The 26,732-nt window shown below is 41.1% G+C and overlaps 1 protein-coding gene across 3 annotated transcripts in view; it reads right to left on the bottom strand.

Annotated features, from left to right (window-relative positions):
• The window catches only part of LOC126189017 (patj homolog), a 490,590-nt gene that overhangs the window by 445,344 nt on the left and 18,514 nt on the right, over positions 1-26,732 (bottom strand). For 2 of the 3 annotated variants that reach the window (XM_049930836.1, XM_049930835.1), the window contains exons 3-5: positions 20,988-21,215; positions 5,157-5,282; positions 3,985-4,100 (exon numbers count right to left, since the gene is read on the bottom strand). In XM_049930836.1, the coding sequence (XP_049786793.1) occupies positions 3,985-4,100; positions 5,157-5,282; positions 20,988-21,215 (470 nt within the window). The remainder of the gene's footprint in view (positions 1-3,984; positions 4,101-5,156; positions 5,283-20,987; positions 21,216-26,732) is intronic. The other variant, XM_049930837.1, reaches the window with a different exon arrangement.

The raw sequence follows: 26,732 nt of genomic DNA, 5'->3' as shown, positions 1-26,732 counted from the left end.
TAAACCTCACTTTGTACGCTTCTTTGGATTGTACTACTTGAACTGAATACTTCCTTTGAATCCTACTGTGCTCTCATCAATAGCCACATTTCTTTTTGTTACATACAGTTGTTTCCATTTACTGTCAATGTATGCATTCTTCACCTTGCTCTCTCTTATAAACTGACACCCCTGAGCTGTGACAGGTGGAACTTCAAGCAGCATCCAATATATTTGAGAAAAAAATGGAGGCAAGATAAAAAATCCTCAAAAAATGGAGTTTGTTCTAGCCAGTGTTCTGTAAAAATAATCAACTAATTTTGGCTTCAAATTCAAAGCCATATTCTATATTACACAAAAAAAAACCTTCAATTCTTCTAACAAAACATCCCTCCATGAGTGCCACACTGAGTGACTTTCTGTATCTTTTATTTAGCATACATATTTGTAGCGCTCATAATTTCACTAACAAGATTGTCAGTGAAGAAGAGTTGTAAATATTCAAATTTCGATTTTCATTTAACACCATGAGTTCTGGTGGAACATTGTTGCGTGACAGGAAAACGAAACTTCATGAAATCACAGTTGCCATCAGAATAAACTTTCCTGATAATCATATTTGCTATAGTTTGGGTTTCTTTATCACAGTCTATTCCATCAGTAAACTCTAGTTCACTAGAACTTCTATCACTGCACACGACCGAAGTATCTTCCCAGTCACTTTCATCACTGAATTCTCCTTCATTCTCAATGCCTTTGAGAAGTCACCTGGCAATATCATCATCACTTATACGTTTCCTACTGGCCATTATCATACAATAAATGTGCGAATGCAATATGCTTTGAGTTGTCAGATCTTCATCCTAAGTGCTGCCCTGTGCCTAATGAATTCTAACAATTGGACACAAGGAAAGCACAACACTGGAAACATGTCTGACATCGGAACCATAGCAGAAAATGGTAATGTTGAGTGTATGCTGATAATGTTGGACGTATCCTGACAGCTGATCAGAAAGATTAACCTATAGCCTCGACTAAAGTTTTTCATTATTTTCTATCTTCTTTTTCAGTCTCAAAATTCGACTCAGTATATTCCAAATAGTAACAATCCTGTTTTGTTAATGTTTTGACATATTACTTAGAAATGTTACTCTATTAGCATGTAGGGAAAATAGAAATGGGTAACAAATTGAACAATGGATGCCAGTTTTTAAGTACCACACGTCAGTGTCTGCCTGTCCCAACACACACCCAGAAGGTTATACAGATTTCAATAATCAAATAATACACTTCAACAATAAATGCATTAGCCAATTGTAATCTGCATCCTTGGAAAATGTAATGAAAAATAATATGAACCCAGTGCTGCCTGCAATGCCAAAACACTACAGATTCACTACTAATACTGGTTGTTTCCACACATTTCCCCATGTCACCTCGTCATGCATGCCAGCATTCCTAGAGATACTAGTAGTGTTTTATGCCAAACTATTTTTTTTCTGGACGATTTCTCCTGGCATTTGAGAGTTACGTTTACATTTCACCACCTTCCCCTTCATTATCTCCACCCCATTACCTAGGAGATAGTACGTAATGTGTGAGTGCTATTTTACTGAAAGTTCTCCAGTTACTTATATGTCACCACTTCCTACTACTTCTGCTATCGATGAAGTCCTCAGGACTGTCCACAATCTGATGATGATGATGATGATGATGATGATGATGATGTCCCACACTACGCGAAGCGTAGGCGATGATGCGTGAGACCCGCACCGCCTACTAGGCAACATCCTTGCTGAGGTGGTTTGCCATTGCCTTCCTCCGACTGTAATGGGGATGAATGATGATGATGAAGATGACACAACAACACCCAGTCATCCCGAGGCAGGGAAGACCCCGCCGGGAATCGAACCCGGGACCCCGCGTGCTGGAAGCGAGAATGCTACCACAAGACCACGAGCTATCTACACATACAATATCTTTATTTGCTGTTTTGATCATTCCTTTGACTGGTTTAATATCATCCTATAGTTCTACTAATCTCTTCATCTTGAGTGTCTAATCTTTGTCTGTCCTTGGTGCTTTTCCATCAACTGCTTCTGTTGTAGCTCCATCTTTCACAGCAAATTCAATAGCTAGAGATCGTAGCTGCCACATGCTGTGCTGACAACTTCGAGACACATAGAAAGACTGTCAAATACATGGAACTGCTGTCATTGCATAGCTAATATAGCTCATTGCCCACAAAAGCACAATCACTTTGGGCCATATTTTGCTTTTCTGACAACTATTCACTGACATCATGTTCCAATACACCTGGCTGTGATCCTGGAATCTAACACTGGTTATTTCTTATGACTTGTTTTACTTAGCAGCAGACTGCGCTCTGATGCAACCACAGACTTCCTTGGTGGTTCTTTTGGGTGGCTATAAACAGGGTGGTCATAAACAATCTAAACAGCATGTTAGGGTGTTGCAGGGTAGGTTGTGCTGATAAGTAGCTGTTATGAAAAAAAATTTGGTATGTTATTCCATTTCCCAGTTAATTAGCACCGAAGTTAGCCAATCACGCAGTAGCAGACACTCCGCCAGATAGATACATTTAGTGTCAGTTGTTCTCGCAGCACAGATGATAGCACATGAGATTGCTAAGCCTTTGAGTTGAGTTTGATCCTTACTACTGTCCCAAGTCCAATTTTTGTATCACTCCCTTGTTTGGTTTTAGCAAACCAAATGAAGAACACATTTGGTGACACTATCTCTGGCACGCCATTTGAATTTGTGTGTGCAATGGCCAGATTGGCTAACTTCCATGCTAATTAACATGGAAGTGACACAAGGTGCTGAATTTTTTTCTTAATAATCTTCTCAGCCAAATTATCCTGCAACACCCTTATAAGCTTTTCAGACTGTTGCTGAGCACTCTGTATATCCCATTTACAAAGTCAGGGGCTGGCTGGTTTATGAGTTATCAGTACATCTCCTTCAAGTGCCAAGCTGTCTGCTCTTAGTTGGCTTAGTTCATTTCCCACTTACCTTTCATTTGCTTTTCTCTGCTAAAATCTCCTTTTGTCTACTTCTTCTTTCTAGTGCCTCTTTACTTCATATTTTAGCTATACACATATATAAAATAATCTTTCTGTCACACCAAATTTAAAATGCTTACAGTTTCATCAATTAAAGTATTAAAAATTCTTGTTACAGAAGTATGCACTGTGCAGTGCGGCTTACTGTTTCCAGGAATATTTATTTACCTTTTATCCTGCAAATTAGGAACAAAAGATCTTATCTTATTTTTACGCCTGAAACACTTTTGAGAGAAAAGTTATATTTTCTCGCTTGATGACAGGCAATAATTGACAGATTGGAAGCATGTTTCTCTCTCTTTCTGTTTGTATCTGTTTGGTCTACATGTAAACTGCATACACAAGCACAAGTTATGTCTCACTGCGACTACATCAGTACTTCAGGGCTTTCATCCTCTAACTCGTTTCGAAAATGGGAACAACCAATGTATTTTCCCAATTACATAATACACCCTCTTGATAGGGTGACTTACAAGTTCTTTTAAATCTACATTGTAAAATCTAACAGGTCCTAGTAACCCATCGGGACACTGATCTATTTTCCATTTATTAACTTCTGTTGCTTTTTAATCCAGCAGTCACATGACACTGATTTGGGGAAATATAATGTTTAGTACATGGAGAAAAGTAATTAACACATTACATACTTATTTTTTATCTTACAAACAATCAGCTAATATGATTCCTAACAACCAAGTTCTGTAATTATGTCTAAAATAAAAAGGAGTACACTTACCACTATGCCCATCATTTTTTATACTATGCAATTATAACTAGGAGGAATTGTGCTGAAACTACTTCTGAGCAGAATATTTCAATACTCACATCACCATTGTCAGTTTCTGTGTCGGGGCAAAGATTACTAGTCATCCCACAATGAACCAAACCAAAGGAAAAAATGAGCTTTTTGTATACTTACCGGCCTGCAATTCCTGTTGGTTGTATTTCCTGCACAAAGATTCCAAGTTCACCTTTCTCCTCACTTCGGAGACCAACAACACTGAATCCAAGACTGCTCCCTTCTGGTTTATACAGCTGCAAGGTGACAAAAATTCATAATTTGATATTATTGCATGAATTCTACACAATTAAGGTAAAGTACAATGTGAGCATATAAATTGAATTCTCTAGGCAACAAATCAGCACTGGTAGATAAAAAAAACTCATTTCTTGATTTTCAATCAAATAAGACATAATGTTCCCCACTGTACACTCACAGTTAATATTTTTTCTTGCCTCTCTCTAGGCACAAATAGAACAGAAAAAATATCCCCAATTCACACATTTTGGACACTCATTCTTATGAAAATGTTACGTGTAATAATAAAGGCAAAATGCTGGAACATAAAAAGCACAATACGCAATGCTAACAGATTATTGAGACAAGGGAAACAAATAATATTAATTCTGAAGTGTCATACATAACATGAACTAAAGTACTGAAATGAGGGTTTTATCCCTTTTGTGACAACTAAATAAAAGTGAAGGAAAATGTGCCATATTGCTGGTATTTTATCAAATCCAGCAGTTTTCAAATATTTAAAGTGAAGGATCATGCACTATATATTTTTGTTTTCTTTTCCCTTTAAAAATACAAGCAAATCAAAAATAAAACTGCCACATCAAAAGGATAGAATTATGAAGATATACAATCACTTTAATATTTTACAAAATGACAGGATAAGGGTGAAACTGGTTCTCTTGTAGGAAGGTGAGAATAAGTGCCATTTTTTTCTTTTCCTCAAAAGGTGGGAAGAAGAAAAGCACAAAACTAAAATGTACATAACAGTAAATATGATCAAACCTTCACCAAATACCCTAAAACAACATGTATCACAAAAAACTACAGGAAAACATCTGCATAAAACAATTAGTGGAATGCAGGTAACACAACACACACGTAGTGACAGGTCAGGAATATTTACAAAATACTGTGGGGGAGTGAACAGTTTATGCAGTGAAAGAAATAAGATGTTGAATACCATCCACGCTACTGAAATAACCATCACACATTTTACAGGAAAAAGTGGATAACCCATAGCCAATTTACATTTTCACCAAAAGCCAACCAAACCATTGGTCTTTGCCTACCTGCACTGTCAGTACCTCCCTGCCTTGAGAGGATTCCTGTATGGCTTTCTGGAACTCTATTGCATATGTTGGAGTGGTTATAGGGGGCAGGGCGACGTCCTCAGGGGCCAAGGATGGACTAGCAATCTGATAAAATGCAACCATATCAATTTGCCACAAACTGCACTTTCCAGCTATGTCATAAAACTTTATGTAGTCACAGTAATATATTCTAATTATGTATCTGTAGTACAAGCTTAGACCCTGCTGAAAATAAATGTTCAAAAGTATTGTACAACTAGGACACAATCTGTGTTTCCCCAAATTGTCAAAACAGAGCATAAATGTGTGTTGCACATGACTGGAATGCACCTGCTGATACAACCATACCTAATGTCTCCAAAAACATAACAATGTCACAATTATCAAAACAATTTATTAATGTTGGTGAACTTGCTATGAGGAAAAACAAAATTACTAAGTACTAAAATTTTCAATTATTGTTAGGTTGTATGAATCTCCTTTTATGTCCAGTATTATTTCACATACAAATATTTAAAGCAAAACTGAACTTGATGAAAATGTAATTTAACAACATTTTGTTTTAACACCGAACGAATTTCAGTTCCTAAAAGTGTATTGAGATTAAATATACTCAACATATAAGGGTGCTCATCATCAAACGAATAAAAATGTTCCATTAATCTCCAATGGCCCTGAAACTCAATACACACTGACCAGTACAGAAGACCACTTTGGGAACTACAAAATAGTTCTTAATAACATTGTTTTGGATACATGAACAGTATATTTCATATGTGAATGTTTGTGCGGTAAAGTGTACTACAAGGACTGTAATAGACCTCTATGACTGTGCTTTGTATATTCTGTGGCATTATCTTAACGACGTACTGTAATGCGGTGTTCCATGTAATTATGGATATTGAAGTACAGTTTAGCTTATTCTTGCATTTTCCATATTCAGAATTACTTATTTCGCTGTGTACGTTCCAACAGAAATGATTATTTAACTATTTTTTTTCCTTTCTCTCTCTGTGACATCACTTTCTCAATTCTCTGCAGTTCTAATGTGTCACTCCTATTTCCTGATTAAGTAGATGCATTATCTCAAACATCACACATTAATCGCATATGCTACCAGTTTCCTAATTTGCATTTGTCTTGCAGCTGCACCTTTGTATCAGTGTTTTGGATGCCTTACCGTTCCTGTGACACTCATACATTTCTCTTCTTTTATTCTTCCTTCTTGCATTCACAGAAGCGTGAAGACGTTACAACCATTGCATTTGACATATACCATTTCTGTGGAGGTTTCATTTATTGTTATTTGAGGGGCATAAAACCTACATCTATACCAGTGCCTTATTCAGGTCTTTCATAAATGAATTACATTTTCATATGATGGTTCCAATTAAAAAAAGGTGTCTGAATCTGCCTTCAGCATGGCTACATTTATGTCAGTTCATCTCAAATTACACAACAGCAGATACTTATTCCAGTAACAGATTTTTCGTCTATTTATACACTACATATCACATTTATCTACAGTGGAGGTTAAATGTTAATCTTTGTACAAGGTGCTGTTTATCTTCAAATCTCTCCATATTTCGTAAGAGTTTACTAACAATGCCACTTCCGAAACCACAGCCGTGTGCTTGGAACAGCTTCAGCTTCATAGAGCTAGACTTTCTCTGACAAGTCATTTATATGTATCAAGCAGTAGACTACCATGAGTCAGGTCAGAAGCTACTTTTGCTTCAGACAATGGTTATGTTAAGAACAATATACTCACTTCCATTTGCTACATTGTCTATAACCTGACTGCAAATCTTGTCAGGTATATGGGAGGCATTCAATAAGTAATGCAAAACATTTTTTTTTTCTGGGCCAACTCTGGTATAAAAAATGCAGAACTTGTTGTGAGACTGTGTGAAATATTCTCACTTATGCCTCTACAGTTTCATCAAGTTCCAACAGGTGCCAGCACTACACACAGCCTTCAAAATGGCATCCATAACGAAGGTGCTTTGCAAGCAGAGAGATGTAATTGAATTTCTTTTGGCACAAAACCAGAGCATTGCTTGCACAATGTCTAGAGAGGCCTGGCAGGAAACAAAAGCACAATGAGCCACTATGCAAGGCATCTGTCATCACCACAACAAGATTGTGCAAACCTGTCCAATCTCCCATGCGCCAGTCAGTTGCACGCAGCTGTAACTCCTACAATGTCAAAACATCTGGACACTCTCATTCAAGGTGATCAACAGATCACAACGAAACATGATGCTGCTCACCTGGATGTCTCCAGTGATAGTGTTGACACACTTACCCACCAGTTGGGATACTCAAAGGTATATGCCCACTGGATCCCTAACAGAAAACCATAAAGAGCAACAAAGGACCATCAGTGCAAAATTACTTGCATATTACAAGGCTCACTGTGACAGACAATGGTGAGGTTATTGATGCACCAAGATGTTGGCTCCGACATCAACCAGTAGAGTGCTTGCTAGAATGCAGGCATATGGACCTTCCCAGTACGGTGGTGTAAGACTGTCACACTGAAAGGAGATTATGTTAAAAAATAGGGTTTTGTAGCCAAAAGAGTGGGGAGTAATAAGGTGTACTGTAATCCTGAATAAAACTGATCCACTTTCAGAAAAAGAAATTGTTATGTTACTTATTGAATGCCACTAGGTGATGAAGTGGAATTCAATCAAAGACTTTCAAGAAGCCCAGAAATGTGACTTCAACATGAACTCCATTATCTAATGCCTTCTGCATCTTGTGAATGAACAAAGAAAATTGGGTTTCATATGGGCAGTGCTTGCACAAACCATGTTAACTCCTACAGGTGGGATGTTTGGTTTCCAACAAAAGTCACGACAGCACAACATATGCTCTATAATTCTACAACATACTGACATTAACAATGTATGTTTGCTGATTTGTGCACTTGTACTGTGCTTCTTCTTATAAAGTGTAATGATTGTCCTTTCTGCAGTAATATAATACACTTAGTTTGTGACATTTGCCTGCTTTATTTCTTCGTTGATAGTCCTCGGTGTCGACGTACTGCATTTTCATACTGGCTGAAAAATGGGGGGTGGGAGTTCAACACTGACTACTGTAAATGATGTAGTCGACAGCTGCTTTTCCAGTTCTTTGCTTTCATTGTTCACAGCCCCCCAATATTACACAGTTAACAGGACCAGTTCACTATTGGTTAACTTTTGATAAGCCTCATTAATAGTTTGCAGGCAAATGTCAGCTTACTGCGACAATAGTTAATCATTGAATATCTACGAGCAGTAAAAACATAACCACACAGTTCTTACAGAATAATAAGGTGTGTGTGGCACTATTGAACAGACACTGTCATTATTTTAACACACTTATTCCATGGTTAAGTTGATGCACTGTTGTTGATCTAACCAATAAATGTTCCTCGTCTGAAAATTGGTCATGGACTGACTGTCTCGGGACCAAAATTTGGGCCTATATATATCCTCACAATAATAGGCACTGAAACTATACACTGTCTGATGTTTAGCTTACTGAAATTAAAATTAAAAGATAACTCATTCAATTACTTGAATATATAGAAAAATTTGTTCTTTTTAACAGTTTCTCCTAGCACAAAGGTTACACCGAATTATTTGTTTAAATGATGAAATTAACAGATATAGTTATACAAGCAATACTTTTGACAAACTTGGTAATTATTTTGGAATTAATTAAGGGCTGGCTTTGCTAACATGTTTTCGAATGGAGCCAAACAAATACTTAAAGAATGCTAGTGGTTCATCTTCTAAATGTTTATAATTAGTACAGAATTTATATTTGTTTATAAGTCAACAATAGAATCTACATCACAGAACAATCACTGATTTCAGCCTATAACAAAAGATAATAACTACAAATAGTCAAAATAAATTATAAAATTGATAACACACACAAAAATAAGCACAAAATTAGTTCTGGTGCTATATTCTTTAAGACTGAGGGCCATACTTTCTCTTCTATGAAAATGCAGGTTGTACTCATATATGTTAATCGTAAATTAGTCAAAAACTGAAAAAATGAATTTAGGGAGGCAGATGGCAAAACAAGATAGGAAGTAAAAAGATCCCAGCTTGTTTCATCACAAGTTGTTCCAGCAACCTACAATAAACTGTTGCTAACAGTGAGATCAGTCCTTCTGTATATTCAATACAGAAGCTAATAGGTCCAGTAGTCTTTCCTCTATTGAGCAACTTGTTCAAATTTTTGATTCCACACTTACTTACTTCCAAAACTTTCATTCTGGTATCTGTTCGACAGTTGGAAGTTGGAACTGTGTTGCTGTCTTTGGTGAGGCAACTTCAGAGGAAGTATATAACTGTGTAGGCTTCCACGGCCAGAGTCAGTCGACATAAAAGTTTTCGGTGTATGATACCGCATCATAATGGGGGGGGAGGAAAAAAAAAAACTTACTGCTGCTGGAGAAAAAAAAAATCCGTGCGTGAATAGGCAAACACCTTCACCGCGTTGGGGTGCAGCCTGTCTTCTATAGTGGTCATAGGATCCAGGACGTGCTAGGCTCCACTAAGAACAAGATGGATGCATTACACACTGCAGGCGTTTACGAGGTGGAATTCAAATGTGGAGAGGCATGCATCGGCGAGACTGGTAGGCCAATAGCAATGCGCATTGGGGAACACGAGTGCTATATTCGTCTAGGGCAACACAACAAATCCACAGTGGCAGATCATCATCAAGACTATGAAAAAGAAATAAAATTCAGCGAAGCCTGTGTGTTAGCCAAGCAGCCAATTGTGTTGTTGTTGTTGTTGTTGTTGTTGTTGTTGTGGTCTTCAGTCCTGAGACTGGTTTGATGCAGCTCTCCATGCTACTCTATCCTGTGCAAGCTTCTTCATCTCCCAGTACTTACTTCAACTTACATCCTTCTGAATCTGCTTAGTGCCTTCATCTCTTGGTCTCCCTCTACGATTTTTACCCTCCACGCCCTCCAATGCTAAATTTGTGACCCATTGATGCCTCAGAACATGTAACATGTCCTACCAACTGGTCCCTTCTTCTTGTCAAGTTGTGCCACAAACTCCTCTTCTCCCCAATTCTATTCAATACCTCCTCATTAGTTATGTGATCTACCCATCTAATCTTCACCATTCTTCTGTAGCACCACATTTCAAAAGCTTCTATTCTTTTCTTGTCCAAACTATTTATCGTTCATGTTTCACTTCCATACATGGCTACACTCCATACAAATACTTTCAGAAACGACTTCCTGACAAATCTATACTCGATGTTAACAAATTTCTCTTCTTCAGAAACACTTTCCTTGCCATTGCCAGTCTACATTTTATATCCTGGCTACTTCGACCATCATCAGTTATTTTGCACGCCAAATAGCAAAATTCCTTTACTACTTTAAGTGTCTCATTTCCTCATCTAATTCCCTCAGCATCACCCGACTCAATTTGACTACATTACATTATCCTCATTTTGCTTTTGTTGATGTTCATCTTATATCCTTTCAAGACACTGTCCATTCGATTCAACTGCTCTTCCAAGTCCTTTGCTGTCTCTGACAGAATTACAATGTTATTGGCGAACCTCAAAGTTTTTATTTCTTCTCCGCGGATTTTAATACCTACTCCGAATTTTTCCAATTATGACAAAACGCAAAATCAGAGAGGCCATTGAAATACTTAAACACCCCAATAACATGAACAGGGAGGATGGACTTAGGCTTGCCCTATCTTGGCTGCCAGCAATCAGAGCCCAACAGACCGCACTGTCAACACGAGGCACGAGCACTACCGGCAAGTAACTGCTGCCATGCAGCCGACGTCCAGCAGTTGGTAAACAGCAGCCAACTTCTCATTCAACAGTGACCACCAATCATGGTACACAACACAAGAGCCAATAGACAACAGAGGTCACGTTCTCCCTCCACCGCAATAACCTATTAAAATAAAGTTCCCTCTCCATCTTCCTTAATTGACCAACGAAACTACTTACCTTTTTAAAATTCTGACGTAATGGCATGCGCAGTGAACAGTAACAACAAAATATAAAGGACGCTGCATAGCTAGAATGCACCATTAGACCCAGAAGAAGACCACTGCAACCGTGGCTGAAATGTTAGTTTTTCTCCAGCAGCAGTAGTGGTTTTTTATTATTATTTTTTAATTGCATTACGATGTGGTACCATACCCAGAAAACTTTTATGTTTAGAGGAAGTATTTCAGCCATCATTTTATCATCTGTTGGTCTCACCATGATCGATGAGCAACTGGACAGATAAGTTTTCTAAATTGATTGATTTGGTGTAAGACAAAAACTTTTTAGGGTTTTTTGATAACATGGCAAGTAAGACTTTCATTCTGAATTCAGTGAATATTTCTCACAGAACATTCTGTATGTTTGCTTTGACTTTGTTATGTATTTGTTTCTCAGCAGGGATTCCGTTTGATTTGAATCTGCCACTCTTTTGTAGTGAATTTCTAACAGTGTTACTGAACCATGGTGACTCCTCCTCATTCCTATCTTCTACATCACATACTTTTCTAGAACATGGCCTAAAAATACATTTTTAATTTGAGTTGGACATCTTCTACATTCTCCTCACTGGCAATGATGACGTATAAATCAGTAAGCAACTTCCAGAACAATTACACTACGCAACAGTTGCTGTGCAAGGTCAAGAAACAATTATAGGGTGCACTAACTGTTGAAGCTCAAGGCTTTGTAATAACATATTTCTTACAAAACAAGAGTGATAATTTTGAAATAGGAGTTAGAATGTGAGTGGCCAGGAAGTCTGACACTGAGGCAAAGAACCTGTCCCAGAATCCAAACAACCACAGAAAACCAAGCAAACTAAAAAAAAGGGAAATCTTTTTCACAAAGATGAAATTTCATTACCTAAGAACATTTCTAATGCCTTTCTTGTTTTCCAGAAGATTGATCCTGTTATCCACTGCACTGCATATTGTAATATTTCACTGACCTCTTGAAACTCATAACAATGCATACAATATTTTAATTGTTCAGCTTCACCCAGTGTACTTCATGATGAAATAGTTCACAGACGAACAGCTGGATGACAGTATCCAACAGGCATATTTTGGCAAGTGACCATGATGGCATCATCTGGTGTGCTGATGAACTGAGTACTTGGAGGCCAGCACAGCACTTTCATCTCTTCCCCCCCCCCCCTCCCTCCCTCCAATCTGCTGTTCCATCCACAGCCCACACCCAGCATCTCCATCCCCACTCCTCCTGCCGACACACTGCTCCGTCCTAGGTTTGTGTCCAAGTATGTGTGCCAACAAAACCTGCCCCCAAAGTCAGTTCATTCTTCGAAGTAGATATCCCACAATGAACTGACTTCAGAGGTAGGCACAGGAACAGCAGAGGTGCTGTCAGCAAGCGTACCTGAGTGCGAACCTATGACAGAGCTATGTGTTGGCGGAGTAGTGGGAAAGAGTTGCTGGATGCAAATGGAGATAAAATGGCAGGTCAGAGGGAGGGGCAGGGGGAAGATAAAAGCACCATGCTGGTCCAAAGCAGTCAGTTCATCAGCACACCTGATGATGGCAATGAGTAGTAGTAGTAGTAGAAGGGTTTTGTGGGCGCACGACAGCAAGGTCTTCAGCGCCCGTTCAGTATCATAGTGAGACGGGTGTCAAGAAAAAACTCAGAACATTTACATCTAACGCAACATAAAACGGAACATAAAACACGGGGAACAATCATTGAAAAATATGTGCTCACCCACACCGAAGCGTGGGATGAAGCAGGGCGTCAGCAGTAAAACATGGACAACACAGGAAGAAAAAGGTAGAGGGAGCTAAAACAATGGAGCAGATGGAAGTGGCTGGCTGACCGCAAGGAAAAAAGGGAGGAGTCAGCCCCTCTGCAATACACTAAAACCGCCAGCCTAAAAGCTTAGGCCAGAGTCCAGACACATCACAAAACTTAAAAACCCTAGACACACACGTCTCATCATTAGCTAAAACACAGGGCAGATCCCCATCAACTTGTGCTTCTGCCCTTGCATCACGGTATAAAACGCAGTCTGTCAAAATGTGCCGGACAGTGATGTGCACACCACAAGCATCACAAAACGGAGGATCCTCCCGCTGCAATAAATAGCTATGTGTCAGAGGACAGTGCCCGATCCGAAGACGTGTGAGCGCCACCTCTTCCCGCCTGAGCAGCCGGCAGGAGGAACGCCACGGCCGAGTGGTTGACTTTACTAACCGCAGTTTACTGGCCGTCACCGCCAGCCATTCAGCCTCCCACAACTCCATGCACTTCCTGTGGAGTGCAGCGATGACTGACTGCAAGGGGATAGGACACTGGACCACATCCTGCTCTCTGCAGGCCTCCTTGGCAGCCCGATCAGCCTGTTCGTTGCCCCATATGCCGACATGACCAGGCACCCAGCAGAAGGATACCTCTTTACCCCGCCGTTGGAGCGAGTACAGTTTGTCATGTATCAGCTGGACCATCTCTTCAGTCGGGTACAGGTTCTGCAGTGATTGTAAGGCACTAAGAGAATCGGAGCAGAGAAGAAATCGATCGCCCCGAACTCGATTCATCTGCTCCAGTGCCGTCAGGATCGCGTGGAGCTCCGCTGCGAAAACGGTATATTCAGCAGGGAGGCGAATCCGGGTAACATGAGCAGGGAACACCACAGAACAGCCAAGGAAAGTCTCCTGTTTGGAGCCATCAGTATAAACGACAGTGAAACCGTGATGCATATCTAAAATGTTAAAAAACAGAGATTGGAATGTAGAATCTGGTGTGCCATCTTTCTTAAAAGTAGTCAAATCTAAAATAAGTTTGGGTCTCCGGAGGAGCCAAGGTGGAGATCTGCTCCAACCGCGACGTAAAACACGAAGACCAGCCATAGACATCGCACTGAGGCAATCCTGTGCGCGAATCCCATAGGGCTGCGTCGCACGTTGCCGGTTATGAAACAATCGTGCCAGAGGAGGCTGAGCAACGGTATGGTATGCAGGGGTGTAGGGTGTGGACAAAGTTTTATACGCCTGGCGCACTGTAAGTAGCCGTCGCCGCATATGAAGTGGCGGTTCACCAGCCTCTGCACAGAGGCTGGGGATGGGGCTAGTTCGGAATGCCCCAGTGGCCAACCGAAGCCCTTCATGGTGCACAACGTCCAACATTTTTAAGTAAGAAGGCCTCGCAGACCCATACACCGTGCACCCATAATCGAGCCGAGACCGCACAAACGCCCTGTAAAACTGGAGCAGACAAGTCCTGTCAGCTCCCCATGTACTGTGGCTAAGACATTTTAAAATACTTAAAGCCTGAAGCGACCGCCGTTTCAGGTCTTTAAGATGAGGTAACCACGTGAGCCTCGAGTCAAAAATGAGCCCCAGAAATCTCACCGTGTCTTTAAAAGTAAGAATAGTATCCCTCAAGCGCAACTCAGGAAAGGTTAAAAGCGAACGAGAACGGTTAAACAGAACACATACAGACTTCTCGGTGGAAAACTGAAAACCACTCTTCTTCGCCCAATCATCCAAACGCCTAATCGTAAGTTGCAACTGACGGGTTGTCGTTGCAAGGCTTGAAGAAGAGCAGAACAAAGAGAAATCATCCACAAACAAAGAACACTGGACAGGACTTTTCACTATGGACGTAATGCTAGTAATAGCGATGGCAAACAGAGTCACACTTAAAACGCTACCCTGAGGGACACCATTCTCCTGCTCAAAGCGATCAGACAGGACGTCACCAATTCGGTATCTAAAATATCGTGGCGAGAGGAAAGACTGAAGAAAAAGAGGAAGACAACCACGAAAACCCCATTCGTGAAGCTCCTCCAGGATGAGACGCCTCCAAGTAGTATCGTAGGCCTTCTCGATGTCGAAAAATACACCTAGAAGGTGATGACGGCGTAGGAAAGCCTGTTGGATAGCCGCCTCCAGGAGGGCAAGGTTATCGAAGGTGGAACGAAACCTCCTGAACCCACACTGAAAGCGACTAAGGAGTTGCCGGGATTCTAACATCCAGACAAGGCGGCGGTTGACCATCCGCTCCAAGGTCTTCCCTATGCAACTAGTGAGGGCAATGCTACGGTAGCTACTCGGGCTCGAGCGGTCTTTCCCGGGTTTTAAAAAAGGGATGAAAACCGCCTCACGCCACGCGTCAGGAAAGTGACCCGACGCCCAAATGGCATTAAAAAGTGCGAGGAGGATGTCTTTGTTGCGCATTGTGAGGTGCCACAGCATACTGTAATGGATCCTGTCGTGGCCAGGGGATGTGTCACGAGCGCCAGACAATGCAGAATCCAGCTCCCACATAGAAAATGGGCAGTTGTAAACTTCATGAGATGTGGAATGGAAGTCCAGACTACATCTCTCAGCAACGGCTCTATGGCGCTGGAAACCTGGATCCTGACTGGTTGTTGCAGTAACTGTGGCGAAATACGCTGCCATAGTCTGGGCAATGTCTCGCGGATCCGTGTGGAGAGTGCCATTATTCATTACAGCAGCTATGGGGCACCGCCCTCCTCTGCCAGAAATTCTCCTGATGGTCTCCCACACAATGGAACTTTTGGTGGAACGATTAATGGTGTTCAGGAACGTTTGCCATGACCTCTTCTTGCTCTCACGAATAATGCGGCGACATCTTGCCCTCGCCACCCGAAAGGCTGCAAGATTCTCAGCAGTCGGCCGACACTTGAACCGACGCAGAGCCGCACGCCGGGTCCTGATCGCAGAGCGGCATTCGGCACTCCACCAAGGCACAGGTGGCCTCTTCCGGTGGCCTGTGGACTGTGGAATGGATGCTGCAGCGGCGTGGTGGACCGTTTTGGTAATATGATCCACCCACATCTCAACATTCGCACAGTGGTCGAATTGGGCCAACTGGCTATAAAGTGTCCAGTCAGCTCCACTGAGCACCCATCGTGGTGGTCTCCTTTCGGGGCCCACGCCATCGGGCAGGTCAATCCAGATTGGGAAATGATCACTGCCGTGCAAGTCAGCGACCACTTCCCAGTGAGCACTGGCGGCAAGAGCCGGAGAGCAAAGCGAGAGATCAATGGCAGAGAACGACCCAGTCGCTGTGGAGAAATGAGTACTCTGTCCTCCATTGAGCAAGTAGGCACAGGATGACAGGAGAAGCCTCTCAATTGCTCTACCCCTGGGGCAGGTAATTGCAGAGCCCCAAAGCACATTGTGGGCATTAAAATCACCACAAATAATGAATGGCTGGGGGAGCTGGGTAAGAAGGTCGGTGAGGGCTGCTTCATCAAGAGCATCATGTGGGGGCAAGTAAAGTGAACATACCGTCAATGGATGACGCACGTGCACAGACACAGCGACGGCCTGTAGAGTCGTTGTAAGTGAGAGAGGCGAGGAGTGGTAGTCCGTCCTGACGAAAATACCTACGCCTCCTCTAGCTCTCTCTCCACGCAGGTCGTCCTTTTTATGGAGTGTGTAGCCTCGGAGCTCAGGGGAGTAAGATGGATGGAAATACGTCTCCTGGAGACAGAGACACAGTGGTCTACCCTGAGACAATAGACGAAGTTCCTCCACATGCGTCCTGAACCCTTGCAAGTTCCACTGGAGTATGGGAGCCATCTATGTTGGGGGTAGCACCTTCATCCTGTCTCTCCGACGGGGCGGGGAGACCGCAGCAGGTGTAGGGGCAGGCGTGGGACGAGATGATTGCCCCACACATACATCGTACTCCATCAACTCTGGGGAAGAGTCAGATGAAGCCTCACGTAAAACAACAGCCGCATGGTCCGATGGTTTACCACGGGATTTGACGCGCTGTTGCTGCTGTACGGTAGCTTTCTGCGGTTTGGTGGACTTTGGGGGAGCTGATGTGGGAGTGGGAATTGGCGCACTGGGTTTGGGAACAGCCTCAGCTGTTGGAGGAGCTAGGGGCTGGCCCAAGTTCGCCACTGTACCTTTGTCTGCCATTCGAGTAGGGGCTACTGGCTCTGAAACACTGGGTGCGTTGCAAGTGCACTGACAGCTACAGGTGTTAGTGCCAACACTCACCACCTCGGTCTGCGTTGAGGCATCGACTTTTGGAGTAGGCTTCTGAACTAGGGAGGCAAAAGATGTAGCAAATGTGGGAGGTTGCATCGACTTAAAGATCTTCTTGGCCTCACCATAGGGGATACGCTGGGTTGTTTTTATTTCCTGGACCTTGCGTTCCTCTAAAAATATGCGGCAGTCCCTACTCCAAACAGGGTGGTTCCCAGAGCAATTAATACATTTTGCCGGACGCGAGCAACCAACTCCTTCATGAGCAGCCAGACCACAGTTTCCACAAGTCGCTTCGCCTTTACAGCCTAAGGTGGTATGCCCAAAACGCTGGCATTTGAAACAGCGCATTGGGGCCGGGAAATAAGGCCTCACACTAAGGCGAAGGAAGCCAGCTTTAACATGTTCAGGAAGTTTTGTGCTACTGAAGGTCAGAATAAAGGAGTCGGATTTGACAAGAGCGCCATCAACCCTCTTCATGATGTGTTGGACATCAACGATACCTTCTGGAGCCCACTCACGTTGCAGTTCTTCCTTGGGAATATCAGCTAGATCTCGGCATGTCACAACACCTTTGCTGTAGTTCAAGGTGCTGTGCAGTTCAGTGTCTATGGCAAACTCTCCAAGGCATTTAGCAGACTGAAGTTTATTGGCTTGCTGGGAAGTGGAAGTTTCCACTAGCAAGGTTCCATTACGTAAGCGCTTTACCGATTTTAAGGAGCCACAGATTCCCTCCAATCCCTTTTGTATATAGAAGGGCGAAACCTTCTCGAAACTACCCTCCTTCCGTTTCACAATGAGAAACACATTCGGATTACCAGAATGTATTCTGTTACCTAAGACTGGACTTTTTAAAGAAGCGCCGGAGTCAGGGGGACTGACTGCACGGGCCCTCTTAAGAGACTGGGTGTTAGAACCTTCCAGCGGCCCACCCTTTCCGCTGGGAGGAAGAAAAGAGGAGTTCGAAGGATCCATCTCGGTCCCACGAGCAGCTAGGGAACTAGAAGTCCGCCTAGACAGAGCCCCGCGTGCCTAGGTAAGCCTTATACAACTGAGGTGCGGCAGGTTCCCCCAGAGGTTGCCCGCTAACGACTGTTCCACCTCAACAGCCATGCATCTCATCAGCGCGCAGCACACCTTGAGATTGAGGGGTTTTTTATAGAGGTTTGTTCCATCCTCGCGATCCGGGCGGTCAAGCCAAGATCCCCATTCCCTGAGACACACAACGTTCCACCGCCGCGCCGCACGGTGGTCGCTGAAGTACGCTCAGAGCTTACGGTGACGGGGGACTGGTGGCGCCTACCAGTCTCCAGCTCAGGAACCCCGGGGTCGCCAAGCCCGTACCCAGCAAATGAATGCCGAGCCCCTGGGGGCGATGGCAATGAGATCACTTGCCAAAATATTGGCCCACTGGACAGTGACATCCAGCTGTTCAACCATGAACTATCTTGTCAATGAACACATTATTTAAAAAGAGCATAAAACAAGGATAGTACGCACAGTGTGAGAGATAAGGGGATGTAAATGAGACAGAGGAAGGACTTCTAAAGTGTTCATTATCAGCTACATCAAACTAGGTTCCCAGTGTGTCTATATCAATCATAAAGTTACCAATGCATGTAAATCATGCCTGTGGAAATGCCTCCACCATCAACAAAAATGTTGCTTGTATTTCACTTAATATTCCACCTGCAAGACTGTTCCCGTATAAGACAAAAGGTGCTGTGGAGAACAGTGAAACCATTTTTTACACAGTTTTTCTTCCAGTGGCCATACAGTAGAATAAAAAAGCCTATGATGGATCTGTAAATATTAACTGTGAAGTAACAAACATCTGGCTTTGAGTCACAATACATAATTGCATATGGTCTGACAACTTAAAATTGTGAAATCATTAGGACCTGTGTTTTCTCTGGCACTTATTACCACAGTAATAAAATTAGAATAACTGAGACATACATGGAAGCCTACGAACAACTGTTTCTTGAGGAATATCTGTCAACAGATATTGAAAAATATAAATGGTACTGGTTGGTATCAGATACCCATGCCACATACTGTTAAACAGGTTTTAGAATGTACAGGAGAAGAAAATGTAAACACGTAGGGGTACTGAAGCCCATGAAAATGGAAGCAGCTGTGTAATGTTTTTACAGTACTTAGTGACAACACTTGAGTAATGGTGCTGTTCAAATGCAGATTCGTTTTTTATTTAACAAGTGCTACAAATTTAATTCCTTTACAGCGAATCATTAATAGCGACTTCCAAAAATTTCAGCATCATTAAAGTCAAATAAAAAATCATGTAAGCGCTGAATGAAATGTTGTGTGACTAACTCCATGCCATAATTTAGAAAACAACCAATCTATGATTCATTGGTTAGCTGGCTCAGACAGACATTTTTTGGCTACAAATACAGAAAGATAATAGGTTCTTGAAAACATGGCCAGTGAGTTTAGGAACAAAGATGATTAACAAAACATCTCTCCAGTTGATCAGCACGTGACAACAATTTGATATAAATTTCAATTACACCTAGTGATACAGTCAAAACAGCAAACACACCAAAAGGAATTGTGACAAAATAGTTTCCATTGAACAAACATTTGGTAAAGCAATTTCAGCCAGTGTCCATGTTTAGTGGCAGCAAAGATCAGTGCAGGTACCACCAGTCATTTGGAGCTCCTCTTTTCTAACATTTAATAACTGGAATGTAATGGTGTTCTTCAAGTCAAAACTTTCAATTAGGTCTACAGTACTTTCAATAAAAAATATTACCCTTAAAATTATATGAATAACCAATACAAGCAACAATTAATACGGACACAAATAATAAATAGGATCCAACATCAAAATTGGAAGCCACAGTTTATTCCCAACTGAACTATAATAAATAGGTTTCTCTCCATTACCATATTTCTTAGAGTGTGGGTTAATATCACAAAATAATCAGTTTAATGAAGGAGAGAAAGCTAATACAAAAGGCAGAAACAGTGAAAGAATGCTACAAAAAGAATTAAAAGTACATAGCACAATCAAAACAATGCACCAGGACCTTCATTTCTGTGATATTGTTCTCACTGTTATTTATAATTTCTGTTTTAATATTATTTTTCTTAGTCACAGTTTTCTGTTTGTTGTGCAGTGGTACTTGTGTTGATTTCAGTGGAAAAATTAACCATTTCAAATTTTAATATGTTTAATTTGAAATTTTTGTGATTTTTTAAAATGGAATATTGATGAAAATCATATATAAAAATGACTATTCTACTGCATCTTTCTGTCTGTTCATTTGACAAACATGCATCCCCAGAATAACTATGTACATTTCATGCGTTCCCTGTTGAAGACCTCATCAAAAGCATACAAGCAGACCAATAACTTTTCAAACCTTTGATCTAGATAAATCCACGTTTAGCAACCCCCCCCTGTGAAGAATCCTGATTTTCAGCTTCATAATTTTATGTGATTGGTGTGAATCTTTCAAACCAAGGAATGGTACAAAGAGTTAGAGCCTTATGAATATGAGATAAATGGGCAACACTGCCTTTTTTTATACAGTTACTGATTAGCAATCAAATTATGGCAGTCATTATACACTCCACAAAGACATCCCTCCACCTGTTGCCTTTCTTTCTCTGTCCCCTTTTAAGTTCATCTCCTAAATGCTCTTTTTTTTTTTTTTTTTTTTTCTTCAGCCAATGTTCTTACATAATAACTTACTGCAGCAGTTCAGCCTCTTTTTATATAAAATCAACAAAATGCAATCTCATTTACATTTACCTGAGGAGATGATGATTCACCAGATGAACTGTGAGGAAGTTTTGCAACTGGAACTCTTTGATCATCAAACTCTTGACTGTTAGCATAATCTGGATCAAATGAAACATCATACAAGCTGACAGGAGGTGGAACATTTAATAAAAGCTTGCCACATGGTGTAATGTCAAAGTCTACAGGGAGTATTGAAGGGTGTTGTATTAATTGCTGATTTAATTCTCCCAGTGAGTCCTGCAAAATAACAAGTATTACCTGAATATATAAATGAACATAACACATATATGTAATCTAAAAATAACTATATCAAAAACAATAATTAACCCTGCATAGAAAAATCATAAACTTATCTGCAAACAAAATCTCAAAAACTCAAGCTGAGAGAGAGAGCCATTAACATTTCAAATGTTCATGTGTAAACAGTCTTCTACAAATTATTATGAATGCAGGATCAATTCAGTCTTCATAGTAACCACAACATAGGTATTTCAGTAAAAGAGAAGGCAAACATTGCTAACTAAATACCTGACAGTTGCAACCAATTTCAGTGCGTGATTGGTTATGGTGTAGCCAAACAATATTAGATCTTTTCACATAATGAACTTCTTTGCATAAAGCACTGACTGTTTACATGGTTTTCTCCACCTGATTATAACTTTCAAACAATATGAGCTCCCTGAATATAACTGCATCATTTGGAAATGATATCCAAGACCATTCATTCAGTTGTTCACACATTCATTGTTTAAAAAGGAAGATAAATAGGTTCTTAAAAATGCAGCTAGAGTGTTTATAAAACAAAAATATTTTTCAGTTTGATCAATACATGATGCCAATTCGATAAAGTAGATTTCAGTTGCATTCAACAAAAAGGTCAAAATCAAAAACACACCAAAAGGAGTTACAGTCAAACAATTTACATCTAACAAAGATTTGGGTAAAGCAAATTCAATCGATATCAATGGTTAGTGACAACAAACATTAGTGCAAATACAGCCAGTCACTGGAGCAAGAGAGTAATGCTAATTTTAAAGTAAGTAGAAGCTGGCTTATGTGTTTTAAATCTAGGCATGGAACTATGGAATCCGTCACATACGGTGGAAAAACTGTTAGCTGATAAATGTAATCTATTAAATTAACAGGAAACAGAGTATTTTGAGAAAAAATTGCTTTCCCTCTTTTTTTTCTTTTTTCTTTTTTTTTTAATAGATAGTTTAAAATGTATCTGATAAAACTAGAATTTTAAAAGAATGTGTTATGTCTGAAACAAAGGAGGCCTCTTTGCAATATACCACTATAGTACAGCATCAGCTATTTGAATACTGATAAATGGAAACATTAGTTAACCAAAAACATCCCGGTTGCCAAGTTTAAAGTTGTGTGCACATCAAATAAAAGTTCTGCTGGTGCTCGGCTGACCACCTTGGCAGTTTTCCCCTCCTTGCAAACCATCATTGTCATTTCTAGATGAGGTACTGGTGAAGTAAAGCTGTGAGGACAGGTTGTGAATCGTATTTAGTCAGGTTAGCTAGTAGAATACTTGACTGTGAAAGGCAAAGGCCCCACATTTGAGTCCTGGTCTGGAACATCATTTTTTTGTTTTGTACTGATGTCTGAACCTCTGTTGATGACAGATTGTGCTCTTGTTGTGCCAGTCACAATCTTGACTAAACACACACACATTGTTCTTAGTGTTTCTGATAACGAGGTGAAAACTGTGCTAGAAGATCAAGCTTGACTCAGGGATATGGAGTTGGAAGCACAAAAACATTTGTGATTAAAAAGAACAGCGATTCCATTGCAAAATTTTCAAGTGCACTTGACAAAAAGCCTGCACAGAACAACAATGGAAGTGGCAGAAAAACAGGATTTAGACACTGCAGTTTACACATGGTTGAAGCAAGAATGCAGCAAGAACAAGTAATAAATGGACATTTAATTTATGAAAAATCTGTTGAAATGAATAAGAAACAAGGCAGTAACCCCGATTTTAAAGTCGCTAACACTTGGCTTAAATATTTCAAATCAAGCATGGAATTAAGAAATAAAGACATAAATATTAGAAGAAACTGTGATCTGATATTGAAGTTCCACTGCATATTTCAAAGCATATATTTACAAATTGATTGATAAGGAGCACTAAAAAATAAATCTATAATGCTTGTGAAACTGGTTTATACTGGAAAAAATGCTAACATTAGGCCTAGTTTCTAATACTATACTCCGATGCCTCATTTAAAGGCAAGCAAATCATACATCACTGCAATGGCATACAGAAATGTGTGTGAAACACAGGTTATCTTTGCAAATCTTATGGAAGTCTACAAAACTATGGCACTTTAAGAAACAAAGACTGCCAGTCACCTACAACAAGCAAAAGCATTTATGGATGGAAACAAATATTATTAAATAATAGAATTACACTGTATTTATCCCTAAAGTCATAAAGTTTCAGGTAGCAACTGGAAATTTGGAAATGTTTTGCTGTTGATTGATAATGTTCCAAGTCATCCTTCAAACATTTTATTTGAAGTAGAAAATGGATAGTTTAAAGTTTTTTATGCCTCCAAACATTACTTAAGTTCTCCAAATATGGACTAGGGCATAATTGAAAGCTCCAAATTTTATTACAGAAATGCATTTCTGCATATGATATTGACTGGGGAAAACAGTTCAGCAACTGTACCAGGAAAATGACTTGAAGGTTGTTATGTATAAGGCAGCTGAAGCTGGAGCTCCACTAGCAAAAGCTTGGAATACAATCTTTCCTTCTGATGACTCTATCAAACCACCTAATAATCAGTCTGTATCCATACTGTCCGGGCAAACTACAGACTCTTCAGGATTTGAAGAATACCACCAGGAAAATATTCAAAACTGGCTTCAATGTGATGTTGATGACCCTGACTACAAGTACTAACAGACAATGAAATAATTGCCAATGTTTTCAATAACCAAGACCCTTGCAATGATGAGGAAGCACCTAGCAGTAAAAACTGTACTGAGAAAGGACCATCCATTGAGGAAGCTGTTCTCAGCCTTGAGACAGACGTTAAGAGACTAGAACTAAAAGAAGAATGTAATGTCAAATTGAAGCATTTAAAATGCTTGGGAAATTTAGCAACAACAAAATGAGCCTCAGCTCTGATGCAAAACCAATAACTGGACTTCTTTTCCTTCGCTATGTAGTCAGTTCTCAGTTCTCTGTGCTGTTTGTGAGATGTGCGATATAGACTACAGACTTTGCATCAAATGTCTATGGGTAACAGATCATGTCACTGTGAACAACTTTTGTTAGAGACAAAACATTTGCTGATGCTTCCCGGAGATGCTAGGTATCCTTTCATATTTTTTATGCCCCTGAGAGGCTGCAGGACACACGCACTGTGTGTTGCCTATAATCCAATCATATGCTCCATGTAAAAGAGTATAACTCTAGCAAAACTGGAGTTCCTGATTCACTTCTAAAATATCTTTGTCCCCTTAGAGCAGGCCTAGCCAAAAAGCACTCTGCGAGCATGAGCGCTCTAGCCGTGCTCCTGTCTAGCACTCCAAGAGCAGTGGTGAGTGGCGCCAAGAAGAGAGGAGATAAGGAAGGCTGCAGCGAGACACCACTACAGTTAGATTGTCATCTTGTCATGCACCAAGCAGTTTGTCAGCAATGCTGCTTGTATTCAATTATATTTATGTTGTGCATTACAAATACTATAGGTACTATACCACAACTGTCCAAGAAAAGAAATACACACTTGTTTAAACAAAGAAAATCTGGAGAAGCTGCATCATTCAATGTGGAATGGAAACTAATATTCTTTTCATATTGTTTGAAGGCCATGCCAAGTGCTTATTATGCCATCACACTATTATGAGATGAACACTCATTGAAACTCAGCCACAAAGATGATATAATGCACTTCTGGCTAAAAACAGTGAATGCTGGCTGAACTGAAGGTGGCCATTAGGGAAAAAACTGAGTTGAGAGTAAGTAGAGTAGTGATAAATTCTTTTATGGTCAACATCACAAATTATTCGAAACCATTACATCTATTAATGGAAGGGGAGAATTATTTGGTAACAGATATGTCAGACAAAACTGATGTTATCAAAAGAAAGAAAACCCTATGAAAAGGGCTTCAACTTCAGGACACGCAACATTTCCTAGAACTCAGATGGAGCAGATAAGATTGATAACATTTCAGTCGCTGAAACATTTCATCACAAGAACTCAAAGAATTCCAAGACTTTCCATGACTGAACACTGATTTTGATTTATTTTTTACAATATTCTCGTGTTTGGTTACTGATGTAGCTCATTACTTCAAACTTGAGCGGATAGATGTTCAGTGGAGCAACTGGCCCAATGACCTATTTCTCCCATCCAGAAATTTACAACACTTTTATAAACTGTCTTCTCCCCCCCCCCCCCCCATCCAAACACACACACACACACACACACACACACACAATATTCTTAAAGCCACTGAAGTTAATTCAATGTTTTGTTTCAAACAAGTGTGTGAATAAGATTCTTCAATTTCTCCAGGCGTATTTTATGACGAAATAAATCTCAGGTGAACAGCCTGGTATGAGTGTGCATAGGACACAATATTTCGGCAATCGACCACGTTGCCATCATCAGGTGTGCTGATGTACTGACCGGCGGTGGGCCAGTGCCATGTATATATAGGACAATCCCCCTCCCACTCCTTCCTCAGGCACTTCCTACGAGCTGGTGCGGTCCACACCCCGCGCACAGTCCAGGTGCAGCGTCCGTTCTCCCGCCGTCTGCGCGCTGCATCCTAGGTCTTCTCGTTCAGGAGGGTCTGCCGGCACTGATCTCGTCATTCTTCCCTCCTTCCCCGAAGTCGTTACACTCTGGGAAATATCCTTTTTCTTCTTAATCCGGGTGATCGCGGGTTCCTACGCCTTCCTAAGGATGTAACCGCTGTCACGATTTAGTTGTGGCTCCCTTACTCTGATCTCTATGGCTCTATGACAGAAGCCAAAGAGATCAGAGTAAGGGAGCCACAACTAAATCATGACAGCGGTTACATTGTTAGCAAGCCGTCGGAACCCGCGATCACCAGGATTAAGAAGAAAAAGGATACCTCCCAGAGTGCACTGACTTCGGGGGAGGAGGGAAGAATAAAGAGAGTAGTGCCGGCAGACCCTATTGAATGAGAAGACCTAGGATGCAGCGCCCAGACGGTGGGAGAACGGACACTGCACCTGAACCGTGCGCGGGGTGCGGACCGCACTGGCTCATAGGAAGCGCCTGAGGAAGGAACGGGAGGGGAATTGTCCTATATATACATGGCACTGGCCCACCGCCAGTCAGTACATCAGCCCACCTGATGATGGCTACGTGGTCGATTGCTGAAGTATTGTGTCCTATGCACACTCATACCAGGCTGTTCACCCGAGATTTATTTCATCATAAAATACGCCTGGAGAAATTTAAGATTCACATCACGTATGTCTACGGGGAGGAGATGTATCTCAGCATGAAAAGGATCGACAAGCTGCGTCATCGGAGAAGTCGTCTACTGAGTTCTTTTGTTTTTCTTATGATGTGCCGAGAAGAATGTGTGGTACCGAATTTTGCTAAGGTCAACCATCACATCGACTCAGCAGTGGCCAGAAGAATCAAGAAACGTGCCAGCCTAGCCTTGGTAAGAGAGAGAGTTCACTTCACGCGGTGGCGCTTGGACACTACCAACAAAGAACTCCTACAGTTACATCTACAACTGG

The sequence above is a fragment of the Schistocerca cancellata genome, chromosome 5 (assembly GCF_023864275.1).
Source record: "Schistocerca cancellata isolate TAMUIC-IGC-003103 chromosome 5, iqSchCanc2.1, whole genome shotgun sequence".
NCBI lineage: Eukaryota > Metazoa > Arthropoda > Insecta > Orthoptera > Acrididae > Schistocerca > Schistocerca cancellata.
This window is presented reverse-complemented; position numbering and strand designations above follow the sequence as displayed.